Source organism: Triticum urartu, chromosome 4A, assembly GCF_056163025.1.
Source record: "Triticum urartu cultivar PI428250 chromosome 4A, HENAU_Tu73, whole genome shotgun sequence".
In the NCBI taxonomy this organism is placed as follows: Eukaryota; Viridiplantae; Streptophyta; class Magnoliopsida; order Poales; family Poaceae; genus Triticum; species Triticum urartu.
In genome coordinates, this window is record NC_141876.1 from 613,122,332 (window position 1) to 613,139,367 (window position 17,036).

Sequence of the window (17,036 nt, forward strand, 5' to 3'; positions counted from 1 at the left end):
ATATTATAAAAATGGTCGGGCGCGGCAACGCACGCTATCATGGTCTAGTTTATCATTTACAGCACAAAGCACTATGTGAAGGAACCAAGACCAGAAGGCAAAAATGCCCACCAGAAGGCTAAGGATTTAATGGGAGACTTAATGCGGGGGTCTACTCCAGTGCACATATGGAACTCTTCAACACCCGTCAAGCTAAGGGCACATCATCTACATGAACTAGAGAAATAAGGACATGAACCATAATCTATATTTATTTTCTTCGATCTTCTATAAGCATAAACTAAAGACAGAAATTTATATAAACGGGAACACATCTTGTTAGTAAGGAAGATCTATTTCATCATTTTCAGTAGGCTGCCTGAGAATCATAGGCAGCAACCAACAAACAATATCCAGCCTCCTTTCTCCTGGGATGCGATATAATATAGGAAAATCATTGAAACAAAATATAGGAATTTAAAAATGGGTGGGCTGAGGAAATAATCCATTTGCACATTCATGACTGAGAAGGAGAGCTGATTTTGTCCCATCTCATTTGTTATATTCTGCTAATAATGGCTCACAAATAGTAGTTCTTATCTGTCTGTGAAATCATTTTTAACTTCATTTTAGCAGGAAGTTAGCAAATACAAACAAGCACGAGAAAAGAATATTGTTTTTACTCCGCTAGAAGCACCCAGATGGCATAAAGAATAACTTCCAGCTTCCTCAAGGGATTCCACCTTTTCCCTGCAAGATGTTGTAGACATGCTCAGTTCATGGCCAAACAAAATGTAAAAGGTGAAGAGACAAACCCAACCTTTTCAAGATTATTATTTGGAACCACAACCTGCAGTGCATATACATTGATGTTGCCCTTATTTTTAAACCTTCTTCCACATTGAGGGCACTAACTAGCAAACAATAAAATGGGCAATGTGATATGCAGATGCTGTTACTCTGAACTAGAAATCATTTCGCATATGTACCATTGTTACAACACTGTTTTAACAATCTCTGCAGGAAAGATCATCCTTGGACATGCCCACAACCACAAGGAATACAACCAGAATAGAACAACGGGAGTACGATTATATATAATATATTGTTGATCCTTGGAAGGAACTCCCCCATTGGGATTGGGGGGGTGGGTCGGTCGATCAGGAAGGTTTGGGGAGGCCGGGGAAGTTCCCCATTGGTGTGTCGGTGGCGGCATCAAGGTACATGGACAAGCCATGGCGACACTTTAGGCATGTGGACGCCTTGTAAAACCACGGCAAAATGCAGGCGCGGTGGAAGGCGTGGGAGCACGGCAGCCTCACGGTGGTGTCGCCGTCTATCGCCGCCGCGAAATCCTCCATGCACACACAGCAGTCGCTCGGCGTCGCCGCGAACAGGCACCGTGTCAGCGCGGCACGCTGGTTACAGGCAAGGAGCAGCGCCTTGGGCTCGCTGTAGACGATCTTGACCCAGATGGTGAGGTCCACGTGGACGTTGTAGCGAAGGGCGACGCCCCCCTGTTCATCGGCGTCGCGCCGAGCCACGCCCACGATGAGCGTGGCCAGATCGTGGGGCAGGAAGTCGTCCCAGTTGTCGGGGGCGAGGTCGAACTCGCCGACGAGCGGCGTCTGCGCGAGCATCTGGTGGATGGCGTCGCGGCAGGCCACGTAGCTCTGGAAGAAGGCTTCCGGATTGAAGAGCTCGAAGAGTTTGTCGAATTTCTTAGGAGCGTCCTCGTGCAGGTGCCTGGGCCATTTGGGCCCTCCCACCTCACGCAGCCGGTAGCTCAAGACCAGGTCGCCGTGCAGGCGCACGAAGCACTTGTGATATTTGCCGGGGATGATGTCTCGCCTGGTACCCGCTTGTCCGCTGAGCCGGCACTCCGTCGCCGCGGCTTAATATATGCTGACATGCTCGTTGATCTCATCTCCCTGGGAAATAGCTTGTATCCCTTTGGCAGTTGCTTGGTTTGGTGCCACATCCAAGTGTACTCTGTATGTGTGCTACCAACTACTACAACAAGAACAACAAAATGTAAAGTTTGCAGGTACCTGGTTAAAGAAAAGTTGGGACTCATTTTTTTAATATTTCCCTCTCTCTTTGTCTCATTATGCCTTAGATTCGTAGTGCATGAATAAATGATTGATTTTTTCAAATGAATCATGCTTGATCTGTTGTATCTATTTCCGAAACAAATTGGTTTTTAGAAAGGGTCTGTGTAGGACACATCTAGATGTGACATAATGTCCACTTGTTTGTGGTTTATTTTATTTTTGTTTCAGTTTTTTTTGGTTATTTATGGGAGCTTGGATGTGACATACTTAAAAAAATCTAGATGTGAATTAGGCAAACTGTTTTAGACATCCTTGCTGGTATATATAGGAGTGACTCACACAAATTGGTTAGAAATTGCCTGAACTCTTCAACGCCTGTCAAACTAAGGACACATCATCTACAATAACCAGAGAAATAAGCACATAAACCATAATCAGTATTTCTATTCTTCGATCCTCTATAAGCAGAAACTAAAGAGAGAAATTTATACAAAACACGAACACATCTTACTAGTAAGGAAGATCTATTTCATCATTTTCAGTAGGGAATCATAAGTAGCAATCAACAAACATGGCTCATCCTCCTTTCTCATAGTATAGGAAAATCATTCAAACATAATATAGGAAGTTAAAAATAGGTAGGCTGATTTTGTCCCATCTTATTTTTGAACTTTTTTTTGCGAAATCCCATCTGATTTGTTATATGCTAATAATGGCTTGCAAATAGTACTCCTTCTGTTCCTAAATATATGTTTGTTTAGAGATTCCATTATGGACTACATACAAAGCAAAATGAGTGAATCTACACTCTATAGCTGCCGATGTCTCCCTCTGGAGATGAAGATGCTCCCGCACTATCTGTAAAACTATCTTAGAATCATGGGTGCAGTGTTTTGCTGCCTTGCTGTAGATTCTTTGGTTCTTAGTCCCCCAGTGGGGTTTGTAAGGTGTTTGGACCCCCCCCCCCCCCTACACCTCTCTCTCTCTCTCTCTCTCTCTCTCTCTCTCTCATTACCCTTGTATAGCTGGCTTTTTTGAGCTGGTTATATGAAAATTCGGGTGGGCAGTCTTTTCTGCCCCCCCCCCCCCCGGTGACGTTTCAAAAATATATATATCTATATACATCTGTATTTAGTTTGTAGTGGAATCTCCAAAAGGACTTATATTTAGGAATGGAGGGAGTAGTTCTTATCTGTCTGTGAAATCATTTTTAACTTCACTAGACAATTGCCCGTGCGTTGCAACGGGAAGTACAAACATTCTAGTAGTTAGCTCGTGACTGCGCGTCTATTATTATATTGATGCGCTAAAATCTTAGCAAGTTTTTTGTGTTGAGTAAATAGGCAATTTCTCGATTAAATTAATCCATGAGTAAATCACTAGCATGGCATTGACTAAGTTGATGACGTACTGACTCTGATCTAAACATGCACGTACTAAGCAAACAGTAGACAAATCTACACATACTGCTAGTATTGCTAATATGAAAATAATCAGGAGCGGGATAAACGAGTTATACCCTCCAGTAGGCCACGCAGAGGCCGCGGCTTTGGTGGCAGCAGCGGCGTCCTCGGTGGCCTTCTTGTCGGCTTCAGCTTTCTCGGCGGCGGCACGGTCGGCGTCGGTGGACATGGTGATGATAAAGGCGACACGGACGTAGAGGAAGTAGACGATCGGAAGTGAGCAGTCGCGTAATCGCTGCCCAAAAACCTATTCGCCCCTCACCACGTACAGGAACCAGAAGGGCGTGGTTTCGGAGACCTGCTCTCCCGTCGACCGTGTACGCGGCGGACGGGATGGAGTCACCGGCGGTAGCAGCAGCAAAGGAACGACGGTGGGCGTGCGCGTGAGCAGATGTGATCTGTTCATTGCGGCTAGGGTTAGGAGACACCGCATACTTATAGGCGCAGCCGCGTGGAGAGACGTGGGCTCGACCCACGTCCGAGTCCGTGACAGCCCACGATCCGACGTCTCAGATCGTGGCCCAGCTGTCAGAAAACTCTCCGTTAGTGACTGGCAAAAATAAGCGCATAGGTGTGAGCTCGGCTCGGCTCAATCCCGCAACCCGCGGCGCGTCGTGACGAGGCGTGGCATGGCGAGGCGGGCGGCAGAGGAGGAGTGCGTGAGGGCCTCTTCTCTTCTCAAGCTCCAATAGCATGTAGAAGAGAAACCCTTATAAACCACTCCAACTCTCCTTCCACTTCCGGGGTGGGACTAAACTTCCCACCACACCTAGTGCCATATAACCCACATGGGCCCTTAGAGATTTTTCAGAAATTGCAATATGGGCCTAGAGCCCATCTCAGATTTCAGCAATCCCCCACCAGATCTCGAGGGCCCATTGTGTCCTCTGTTCCAATTGCTGTTTCGATATACCAGTGTTTCAGTAAAGACCTGTTAAGGTTGAACTTCACCTAGAACAAGTGGCTACACTCCTTCACAACTGAACAATGGACTATGCCTTGAATTGTCAGTTTGGCGTAAAGAAGTTTCACTACATGTCTTACTAGTACTAGGCTGCCGAAGGCTGACCCCTCGGGTGGAGCATATAAGTCACACTCCTGGCCTATTCATGAGCTTACTAGAGATCACCCCAATCTCATAGACTGTGACCAACAGTCGGGCTCATATAGGTGTGTTCCTCCAAAGATCGCTCTGTAGGATAGCATCTTGCTTTTATAAGCTTTGGAACACATTGAGACCGTAGTCATCCTACCATACAGTATCGAAAGTATTGCATCTCCAACGGAGTGGGTTAGTATAGTTACTCTCCTCAGTTCGCCACTGGCTTGTTTTCCCAGGTCCTAGTTCACGGGATCTCCGATCACATAGGTTGGGTTACCACCATGGCAACTCATGTGGGTCTCATACCCATCTCCCTCGATGCATTATCTATCACAACACGTGATAGCCCTTTTGTAAAGGGATCTGCCAGATTCTTAGCCGTATGGACATAGTCCAACGCTATCACTCCGGAGTTTCTTAATTTTCTGACAGCTTTTAATCTCATTCTTATGTGTTTGGTGGACTTCATGTTGTCCTTTGAACTCTTCACCTTGGTGATGACAGTCTGATTATCACAGTTCATAAGGATAGCCGGAACAGGTTTATGAACCAATGGCAAGTCCATCAAAAGATCTCGAAGCCATCTCGCTTCAACACCAGATGTGTCTAATGCCGTTAATTCTGCTTCCATTGTCGATCTTGTTAAGATCGTTTGCTTGCAAGACTTCCAGGAAACAGCGCCACCTCCAAGAGTAAACATATACCCAGTTGTGGCCTTCATCTCATCAGCATCAGAGGTCCAATTCGCATCACTATACCCTTCAAGTACCGACGAGTATCCGGTATAGTGAAGTCCATAGTTCATAGTACCTTTCAGATAGCGCATAACTCTCTCAACAGCATGCCAATGTACATCACCCGGTTTGGAAACAAACCGGCTCAGTTTGCTCACAGCAAACGCGATGTCAGGCCTCGTTGCGCTCGCTAGGTACATCAGTGAACCAATGATTTGAGAGTATCTCAATTGATCTTTAGCCATGCCTTTGGACTTTCGAATCAATACGCTAGGATCATAAGGTGTTTGAGATGGTGTGCAGTCCGAATATCCAAAACGACTCAACACCTTCTCAACGTAATGGGATTGCAGAAGTGTGATCCCACCCTCATTATCTCTCAGTAGCTTGATGTTCAAGATAACATCAGCCACACCAAGGTCTTTCATCTCAAAGTTCTGAGATAGAAACGATTTGACCTCCTCAATGACTTTGAGGTTTGTTCCGAATATCAGTATGTCATCAACATACAAGCACAGTATAACTCCTTCGCCCCCACCATGGCGATAGTATACACATTTGTCAGCCTCATTAACAACGAAACCAACAGATGTCAGAGTTGTATTAAACTTATCATGCCATTGCTTAGGTGCTTGTTTCAGGCCATATAAAGATTTTATCAACCTACACACCTTTCTTTCCTGACCATCTATCACAAAGCCATCAGGCTGTTGCATGTAGATTTCCTCCTTTAGCTCTCCATTTAGAAAAGCCGTCTTAACATCCATCTGATGGACGAGAAGACCATGTGAGGCCGCCAACGAGAGTAATACTCGAATGGTGGTCAGTCTAGCCACAGGTGAATAAGTATCAAAGAAATCTTCCTCTTCTTGCTGGTCATAGCCCTTGGCCACAAGCCTAGCCTTGTACTTTTCAATCGTACCATCGGGCCTAAGCTTCTTTTTGAACACCCACTTACATCCCAGTGGTTTGCAACCATAGGGACGGTCAGTGATCTCCCATGTCCCGTTAGCCATGATGGAATCCATCTCGCTACGGACCGCATCCTTCCAGTAGTCAGCTTCTGGAGAGGCATACGCTTCTGAAATAGAAGTGGGAGTATCATCCACGAGGTACACGAAGAAATCATCACCAAAGGTCTTTGCAGTCCTTTGTCTCTTGCCCCTACCAAGGGTTTCCTCGTCATCCTCCTCAGGATTTTCATCATGTGTTTGTTCATAATATTCCATAGGGATGGCAGGTTCAGGAGTCTCCTCAGATTCCTGTCTAGAAGTGCTTTGCATATCTCTCATAGGAAAAATATCCTCAAAGAATGTAGCATCCTTAGACTCCATAATTGTACCGATCTTCTGGTCAGATACCTCAGATTTCACTACTAGAAATCTATAGCCAACGCTGTTCTTAGCGTAGCCCAAATTAATGCAGTCCACGGTCTTATGTCCAAGCTTACGCTTTTTGGGGATCGGCATGTTGACTTTCGCCAAACAGCCCCAAGTGCGCAGGTACGAGAGTGACGTCCTTCTCTTTGCCCATTTCTCATAAGGAGTGATCTCACTATCCTTTGTCGGAACTTTATTCAGGACATGACATGCCGTCAATATAGCCTCCCCCCACCATGCCTTGGATAAACCCGATGTATCTAACATGGTGTTAACCAAATCAGTTAGAGTACGGTTTTTCCGCTCGGCAACCCCGTTTGACTGGGGTGAATAGGGAGGCGTCCTCTCATGAATAATGCCGTGTTCCGCACAGAAGGAATCAAACTCACTCGAGAAGTACTCTCCACCACGATCAGACCGGACTCGTTTAATTTTCTTTTCAAGTTGATTTTCAACTTCTGCCTTATAGATTTTAAAGTAGTGTAGAGCCTCATCTTTAGTATTTAACAGATACACATAGCAATATCTAGTGGAATCATCTATCAATGTCATGAAGTATCTCTTTCCACCTTTAGTCAACACACCATTCATCTCGCAAAGATCAAAATGTTTGAGTTCTAATGGTGCCAGGTGTCTCTCCTCCGCGGCCTTATGAGGCTTGCGAGGTTGCTTAGCTTGCACACATGAAAGGCACTTAGAACCTTTGGCTAAAGTGAAACTCGGGATTAAATCCAACTTGGCTAGCCGCGTCATAACACCAAAACTAATGTGACAAAGACGTGAATGCCAAACTTCAGATTCATTAACATTCGAATGAATATGGTTCACGACTTTATTACAAAAATCTGCGAGGGAAAGGCGGAACATCCCTCCGCTCTCATAACCTTTTCCAACAAAGAGTCCATATTTTGTAACAACTAATTTATTAGACTCGAAAACCAACTTAAACCCTTCTCTACATAGAAGGGAGCCACTAACGAGGTTCTTCTTGATGGCGGGGACATGCTGCACGTTCTTCAGCTGCACGATCCTTCCCGAAGTAAACTTCAGATCGACCATGCCAACACCATGAACAGAAGCACTCGCGCCATTCCCCATCAATATGGACCCGTGACCTGTGACCTGGTAAGAAGTGAACAATGAAATGTCAGCACACACATGAACACCTGCACCTGTGTCCACCCACCAATCGTTGGCTTGAAACACTGAAAAAACAGTAAATAAATTACCGTACCTAGATGCACCATTCTCATTGTTGCCCACAACCATGTTGACAGACTTGGAGTCCTGTCCTGACTTCTTGTACTTGTTTGGGCACTTGTTGGCCCAATGTTCAACCGAACCACAAGTAAAGCAGCCCTCGTCCTTCTTGTTCTTCTTGAAGGTCTTCTTACCCTTCTTCTTAAAGTCGGTATTGTGTTGGACACCGTTCTTTCCCTTGGGCTTGTGGGAGTTGAAGTTCTTCTGGTTCACCATGTTGGCAACAGAAGTCCCTTCGGCCCCTTTTCCGTGCGAGTCTTTTGCCCTCGAATTCTGATCAACACTCAGATGGCCAATGACATCCTCCACAGAGAATTCATGCCTCTGATGTTTCAGAGTGGTGGCAAAGTTCCTCCAGGAATTAGGGAGCTTAGCGATTATGCAGCCCGCGACAAACTTGCCCGGTAACTCACACTTGAGAAGCTCAAGTTCCTTAACAATGCATATTATCTCATGAGCCTGCTCTAATACAGGACGGTTTTCAACCATCTTGTAATCGTGGAACTGCTCTATAATATACATCTCGCTCCCTGCATCGGCGGCCCCGAATTTAGATTCGAGCGCCTCCCACAAGTCCTTGGCGACATGCACATGTAAATATGCATCGACCAGTTTATCTCCGATCACGCTAAGAACTGCTTCGAGAAACACAATGGTAGCCTCCTTGAACGCCTTCTCCTGTTCAGGAGCAATCGTTTCCGTGGAGACACCGGTGACCCAGAACACGTTCATAGCCGTGAGCCATAATGTGGTCTTAGTCTGCCAACGCTTGAAGTATGTACCGGTAAACTTATCCGGTTTCAGTGCAGCGGCAAAGCCACTTGCCGAGAAATTCCTACACATAATAGGTTTTTGGATTGTTGAGTAAATAGGCAATTTCTCAATTAAATTAATACATGAGTAAATCACTAGCATGGCATTGACTAAGTTGATGACGTACTGACTCTGATCTAAACATGCACGTACTAAGCAAACAGTAGACAAATCTACACATACTGCTAGTACTGCTAATATGAAAATAATCAGGAGCGGGATAAACGAGTTATACCCTCCAGTAGGCCACGCAGAGGCCGCGGCTTTGGTGGCAGCAGCGGCGTCCTCGGCGGCCTTCTTGTCGGCTTCAGCTTTCTCGGCGGCGGCACGGTCGGCGGCGGTGGACATGGTGATGATGAAGGCGACACGGACGTAGAGGAAGTAGACGATCGGAAGCGAGCAGTCGCGTAATCGCTGCCCAGAAACCTATTCGCCCCTCACCCCGTACAGGAACCAGAAGGGCGTGGTTTCGGTGACCTGCTCTCCTGTCGACCGTGTACGCGGCAGACGGGATGGAGTCACCGGCGGCAGCAGTACCAAAGGAACGACGGTGGGCATGCGCGTGAGCAGATGTGATCTGTTCATTGCGGCTAGGGTTAGGAGACACCGCATACTTATAGGCGCAGCCGCGTGGAGAGACGTGGGCTCGACCCACGTCCGAGTCCGTGACAGCCCACGATCCGACGTCTCAGATCGTGGCCCAGCTGTCAGAAAACTCTCCGTTAGTGACTGGCAAAAATAAGCGCGTAGGTGTGAGCTCGGCTCGGCTCAATCCCGCAACCCGCGGCGCGTCGTGACGAGGCGTGGCGTGGCGAGGCGGGCGGCGGAGGAGGAGTGCGCGAGAGCCTCTTCTCTTCTCAAGCTCCAATAGCATGTAGAAGAGAAACCCTTATAAACCACCCCAACTCTCCTTCCACTTCCGGGGTGGGACTAAACTTCCCACCACACCTAGTGCCATATAACCCACATGGGCCCTTAGAGATTTTTCAGAAATTGCAATATGGGCCTAGAGCCCATCTCAGATTTCAGCAATCCCCCACCAGATCTCGAGGGCCCATTGTGTCCTCTGTTCCAATTGCTGTTTCGATATACCAGTGTTTCAGTAAAGACCTGTTAAGGTTGAACTTCACCTAGAACAAGTGGCTACACTCCTTCACAACTGAACAATGGACTATGCCTTGAATTGTCAGTTTGGCGTAAAGAAGTTTCACTACATGTCTTACTAGTACTAGGCTGCCGAAGGCTGACCCCTCGGGTGGAGCATATAAGTCACACTCCTGGCCTATTCATGAGCTTACTAGAGATCACCCCAATCTCATAGACTGTGACCAGCAGTCGGGCTCATATAGGTGTGTTCCTCCAAAGATCGCTCTGTAGGATAGCATCTTGCTTTTATAAGCTTTGGAACACATTGAGACCGTAGTCATCCTAGCATACAGTATCGAGAGTATTGCATCTCCAACGGAGTGGGTTAGTATAGTTACTCTCCTCAGTTCACCACTGGCTTGTTTTCCCAGGTCCTAGTTCACGGGATCTCCGATCACATAGGTTGGGTTACCACCATGGCAACTCATGTGGGTCTCATACCCATCTCCCTCGATGCATTATCTATCACAACACGTGATAGCCCTTTTGTAAAGGGATCTGCCAGATTCTTAGCCGTATGGACATAGTCCAACGCTATCACTCCGGAGTTTCTTAATTTTCTGACAGCTTTTAATCTCATTCTTATGTGTTTGGTGGACTTCATGTCGTCCTTTGAACTCTTCACCTTGGTGATGACAGTCTGATTATCACAGTTCATAAGGATAGCCGGAACCGGTTTATCAACCAATGGCAAGTCCATCAAAAGATCTCGAAGCCATCTCGCTTCAACACCAGATGTGTCTAATGCCGTTAATTCTGCTTCCATTGTCGATCTCGTTAAGATCGTTTTCTTGCAAGACTTCCAGGAAACAGCGCCACCTCCAAGAGTAAACATATACCCAGTTGTGGCCTTCATCTCATCAGCATCAGAGATCTAATTCGCATCACTATACCCTTCAAGTACCGACGGGTATCCGGTATAGTGAAGTCCATAGTTCATTGTACCTTTCAGATAGCGCATAACTCTCTCAACAGCATGCCAATGTACATCACCCGGTTTGGAAACAAACCGGCTCAGTTTGCTCACAGCAAACGCGATGTCAGGCCTCGTTGCGCTCGCTAGGTACATCAGTGAACCAATGATTTGAGAGTATCTCAATTGATCTTTAGCCATGCCTTTGGACTTTTGAATCAATACGCTAGGATCATAAGGTGTTTGAGATGGTGTGCAGTCCGAATATCCAAAACGACTCAACACCTTCTCAACGTAATGGGATTGCAGAAGTGTGATCCCACCCTCATTATCTCTCAGTAGCTTGATGTTCAAGATAACATCAGCCACACCAAGGTCTTTCATCTCAAAGTTCTGAGATAGAAACGATTTGACCTCCTCAATGACTTTGAGGTTTGTTCCGAATATCAGTATGTCATCAACATACAAGCACAGTATAACTCCTTCGCCCCCACCATGGCGATAGTATACACATTTGTCAGCCTCATTAACAACGAAACCAACAGATGTCAGAGTTGTATTAAACTTATCATGCCATTGCTTAGGTGCTTGTTTTAGGCCATATAAAGATTTTATCAACCTACACACCTTTCTTTCCTGACCTTCTATCATAAAGCCATCAGGCTGTTGCATGTAGATTTCCTCCTTTAGCTCTCCATTTAGAAAAGCCGTCTTAACATCCATCTGATGGACGAGAAGACCATGTGAGGCCGCCAACGAGAGTAATACTCGAATGGTGGTCAGTCTAGCCACAGGTGAATAAGTATCAAAGAAATCTTCCTCTTCTTGCTGGTCATAGCCCTTGGCCACAAGCCTAGCCTTGTACTTTTCAATCGTACCATCGGGCCTAAGCTTCTTTTTGAACACCCACTTACATCCCAGTGGTTTGCAACCATAGGGACGGTCAGTGATCTCCCATGTCCCGTTAGCCATGATGGAATCCATCTCGCTACGGACCGCATCCTTCCAGTTGTCAGCTTCTGGAGAGGCATACGCTTCTGAAATAGAAGTGGGAGTATCATCCACGAGGTACACGAAGAAATCATCACCAAAGGTCTTTGCAGTCCTTTGTCTCTTGCCCCTACCAAGGGTTTCCTCGTCATCCTCCTCAGGATTTTCATCATGTGTTTGTTCATAATATTCCATAGGGATGGCAGGTTCAGGAGTCTCCTCAGATTCCTGTCTAGAAGTGCTTTGCATATCTCTCATAGGAAAAATATCCTCAAAGAATGTAGCATCCTTAGACTCCATAATTGTACCGATCTTCTGGTCAGGTACCTCAGATTTCACTACTAGAAATCTATAGCCAACGCTGTTCTTAGCGTAGCCCAAATTAATGCAGTCCACGGTCTTATTTCCATGCTTACGCTTTTTGGGGATCGGCACGTTGACTTTCGCCAAACAGCCCCAAGTGCGCAGGTACGAGAGTGTCGTCCTTCTCTTTGCCCATTTCTCATAGGGAGTGATTTCACTATCCTTTGTCGGAACTTTATTCAGGACATGACATGCCGTCAATATAGCCTCCCCCCACCATGCCTTGGATAAACCCGATGTATCTAACATGGCGTTAACCAAATCAGTTAGAGTATGGTTTTTCCGCTCGGCAACCCCGTTTGACTGGGGTGAATAGGGAGGCGTCCTCTCATGAATAATGCTGTGTTCCGCACAGAAGGAATCAAACTCACTCGAGAAGTACTCTCCACCACGATCTGACCGGACTCGTTTAATTTTCTTTTCAAGTTGATTTTCAACTTCTGCCTTATAGATTTTAAAGTAGTGTAGAGCCTCATCTTTAGTATTTAACAGATACACATAGCAATATCTAGTGGAATCATCTATCAATGTCATGAAGTATCTCTTTCCACCTTTAGTCAACACACCATTCATCTCGCAAAGATCAGAATGTATGAGTTCTAATGGTGCTAGGTGTCTCTCCTCCGCGGCCTTATGCGGCTTGCGAGGTTGCTTAGCTTGCACACATGAAAGGCACTTAGAACCTTTGGCTAAAGTGAAACTCGGGATTAAATCCAACTTGGCTAGCCGCGTCATAACACCAAAACTAATGTGACAAAGACGTGAATGACAAACTTCAGATTCATTAACATTTGAATGAATATGGTTCACGACTTTATTACAAAAATCTGCGACGGAAAGGCGGAACATCCCTCCGCTCTCATAACCTTTTCCAACAAAGAGTCCATATTTTGTAACAACTAATTTATTAGACTCGAAAACCAACTTAAACCCTTCTCTACATAGAAGGGAGCCACTAACGAGGTTCTTCTTGATGGCGGGGACATGCTGCACGTTCTTTAGCTGCACGATCCTTCCCGAAGTAAACTTCAGATCGACCGTGCCAACACCATGAACAGAAGCACTCGCGCCATTCCCCATCAATACGGACCCGTGACCTGTGACCTGGTAAGAAGTGAACAATGAAATGTCAGCACACACATGAACACCTGCACCTGTGTCCACCCACCAATCGTTGGGTTGAAACACTGAAAAAACAGTAAATAAATTACCGTACCTAGATGCACCATTCTCATTGTTGCCCACAATCATGTTGACAGACTTGGAGTCCTGTCCTGACTTCTTGTACTTGTTTGGGCACTTGTTGGCCCAATGTTCAACCGAACCACAAGTAAAGCAGCCCTCGTCCTTCTTGTTCTTCTTGAAGGTCTTCTTACCCTTCTTCTTAAAGTCGGTATTGTGTTGGACACCATTCTTTCCCTTGGGCTTGTGGGAGTTGAAGTTCTTCTGGTTCACCATGTTGGCAACAGAAGTCCCTTCGGCCCCTTTTCCGTGCGAGTCTTTTGCCCTCGAATTCTGATCAACACTCAGATGGCCAATGACATCCTCCACAGAGAATTCACGCCTCTGATGTTTCAGAGTGGTGGCAAAGTTCCTCCAGGAATTAGGGAGCTTAGCGATTATGCAGCCCGCGACAAACTTGCCCGGTAACTCGCACTTGAGAAGCTCAAGTTCCTTAACAATGCATATTATCTCATGAGCCTGCTCCAATACAGGACGGTTTTCAACCATCTTGTAATCGTGGAACTGCTCTATAATATACATCTCGCTCCCTGCATCGGCGGCCCCGAATTTAGATTCGAGCGCCTCCCACAAGTCCTTGGCGACATGCACATGTAAATATGCATCGACCAGTTTATCTCCGATCACGCTAAGAACTGCTCCGAGAAACACAACGGTAGCCTCCTTGAACGCCTTCTCCTGTTCAGGAGCAATCGTTCCCGTGGAGACACCGGTGACCCAGAACACGTTCATAGCCGTGAGCCATAACGTGGTCTTAGTCTGCCAACGCTTGAAGTATGTACCGGTAAACTTATCCGGTTTCAGTGCAGCGGCAAAGCCACTTGCCGAGAAATTCCTACACATAATAGGTTTTTGGATTGTTGAGTAAATAGGCAATTTCTCGATTAAATTAATCCATGAGTAAATCACTAGCATGGCATTGACTAAGTTGATGACGTACTGACTCTGATCTAAACATGCACGTACTAAGCAAACAGTAGACAAATCTACACATACTGCTAGTACTGCTAATATGAAAATAATCAGGAGCGGGATAAACGAGTTATACCCTCCAGTAGGCCACGCAGAGGCCGCGGCTTTGGTGGCAGCAGCGGCGTCCTCGGCGGCCTTCTTGTCGGCTTCAGCTTTCTCGGCGGCGGCACGGTCGGCGGCGGTGGACATGGTGATGATGAAGGCGACACGGACGTAGAGGAAGTAGACGATCGGAAGCGAGCAGTCGCGTAATCGCTGCCAAGAAACCTATTCGCCCCTCACCCCGTACAGGAACCAGAAGGGCGTGGTTTCGGAGACCTGCTCTCCTGTCGACCGTGTACGCGGCGGACGGGATGGAGTCACCGGCGGCAGCAGCAGCAAAGGAACGACGGTGGGCGTGCGCGTGACCAGATGTGATCTGTTCATTGCGGCTAGGGTTAGGAGACACCGCATACTTATAGGCGCAGCCGCGTGGAGAGACGTGGGCTCGACCCACGTCCGAGTCCGTGACAGCCCAAGATCCGACGTCTCAGATCGTGGCCCAGCTGTCAGAAAACTCTCCGTTAGTGACTGGCAAAAATAAGCGCGTAGGTGTGAGCTCGGCTCGGCTCAATCCTGCAACCCGCGGCGCGGCGCGTCGTGACGAGGCGTGGCGTGGCGTGGCGAGGCGGGCGGCGGAGGAGGAGTGCGCGAGGGCCTCTTCTCTTCTCAAGCTCCAATAGCATGTAGAAGAGAAACCCTTATAAACCACCCCAACTCTCCTTCCACTTCCGGGGTGGGACTAAACTTCCCACCACACCTAGTGCCATATAGCCCACATGGGCCCTTAGAGATTTTTCAAAAATTGCAATATGGGCCTAGAGCCCATCTCAGATTTCAGCAATCCCCCACCAGATCTCGAGGGCCCATTCTGTCCTCTGTTCGAGTTGCTGTTTCGATATACCAGTGTTTCAGTAAAGACCTGTTAAGGTTGAACTTCACCTAGAACAAGTGGCTACACTCCTTCACAACTGAACAATGGACTATGCCTTGAATTGTCAGTTTGGTGTAAAGAAGTTTCACTACATGTCTTACTAGTACTAGGCTGCCGAAGGCTGACCCCTCGGGTGGAGCATATAAGTCACACTCCTGGCCTATTCATGAGCTTACTAGAGATCACCCCAATCTCATAGACTGTGACCAGCAGTCGGGCTCATATAGGTGTGTTCCTCCAAAGATCGCTCTGTAGGATAGCATCTTGCTTTTATAAGCTTTGGAACACATTGAGACCGTAGTCATCCTAGCATACAGTATCGAGAGTATTGCATCTCCAACGGAGTGGGTTAGTATAGTTACTCTCCTTAGTTCACCACTGGCTTGTTTTCCCAGGTCCTAGTTCACGGGATCTCCGATCACATAGGTTGGGTTACCACCATGGCAACTCATGTGGGTCTCATACCCATCTCCCTCGATGCATTATCTATCACAACACGTGATAGCCCTTTTGTAAAGGGATCTGTCAGATTCTTAGCCGTATGGACATAGTCCAACGCTATCACTCCGGAGTTTCTTAATTTTCTGACAGCTTTTAATCTCATTCTTATGTGTTTGGTGGACTTCATGTCGTCCTTTGAACTCTTCACCTTGGTGATGACAGTCTGATTATCACAGTTCATAAGGATAGCCGGAACCGGTTTATCAACCAATGGCAAGTCCATCAAAAGATCTCGAAGCCATCTCGCTTCAACACCAGATGTGTCTAATGCCGTTAATTCTGCTTCCATTGTCGATCTCGTTAAGATCGTTTTCTTGCAAGACTTCCAGGAAACAGCGCCACCTCCAAGAGTAAACATATACCCAGTTGTGGCCTTCATCTCATCAGCATCAGAGATCTAATTCGCATCACTATACCCTTCAAGTACCGACGGGTATCCGGTATAGTGAAGTCCATAGTTCATTGTACCTTTCAGATAGCGCATAACTCTCTCAACAGCATGCCAATGTACATCACCCGGTTTGGAAACAAACCGGCTCAGTTTGCTCACAGCAAACGCGATGTCAGGCCTCGTTGCGCTCGCTAGGTACATCAGTGAACCAATGATTTGAGAGTATCTCAATTGATCTTTAGCCATGCCTTTGGACATTCGAATCAATACGCTAGGGTCATATGGTGTTTGAGATGGTGTGCAGTCCGAATATCCAAAACGACTCAACACCTTCTCAACGTAATGGGATTGCAGAAGTGTGATCCCACCCTCATTATCTCTCAGTAGCTTGATGTTCAAGATAACATCAGCCACACCAAGGTCTTTCATCTCAAAGTTCTGAGATAGAAACGATTTGACCTCCTCAATGACTTTGAGGTTTGTTCCGAATATCAGTATGTCATCAACATACAAGCACAGTATAACTCCTTCGCCCCCACCATGGCGATAGTATACACATTTGTCAGCCTCATTAACAACGAAACCAACAGATGTCAGAGTTGTATTAAACTTATCATGCCATTGCTTAGGTGCTTGTTTTAGGCCATATAAAGATTTTATCAACCTACACACCTTTCTTTCCTGACCATCTATCACAAAGCCATCAGGCTGTTGCATGTAGATTTCCTCCTTTAGCTCTCCATTTAGAAAAGCCGTCTTAA

General features: G+C 46.6%; 1 protein-coding gene across 1 annotated transcript; it reads right to left on the bottom strand.

Moving 5' to 3' along the window:
* Nucleotides 1-849: 849 nt before the first annotated feature.
* Nucleotides 850-8,703, bottom strand: LOC147977351 (uncharacterized). The gene is made up of 2 exons (XM_087521135.1): nucleotides 8,106-8,703; nucleotides 850-1,873 (listed from the first exon to the last, which is right to left on the bottom strand). The coding sequence occupies exons 1-2, from the start codon at nucleotides 8,701-8,703 to the stop codon at nucleotides 1,140-1,142; spliced, it is 1,332 nt and encodes a 443-aa protein (XP_087377261.1). The 3' UTR covers nucleotides 850-1,139.
* Nucleotides 8,704-17,036: the final 8,333 nt, after the last annotated feature.

Excerpts from the sequence above, each read along its gene's own strand:
- LOC147977351 (XM_087521135.1), bottom strand. The coding sequence starts at position 8,703 with ATGAACGTGTTCTGGGTCACCGGTGTCTCCACGGAAACGATTGCTCCT. Across the intron at positions 1,874-8,105 it reads TACCGACTTTAAGAAGAAGG|CCGCGGCGACGGAGTGCCGG; the intron begins GTAAGAAGACCT and ends GCATATATTAAG.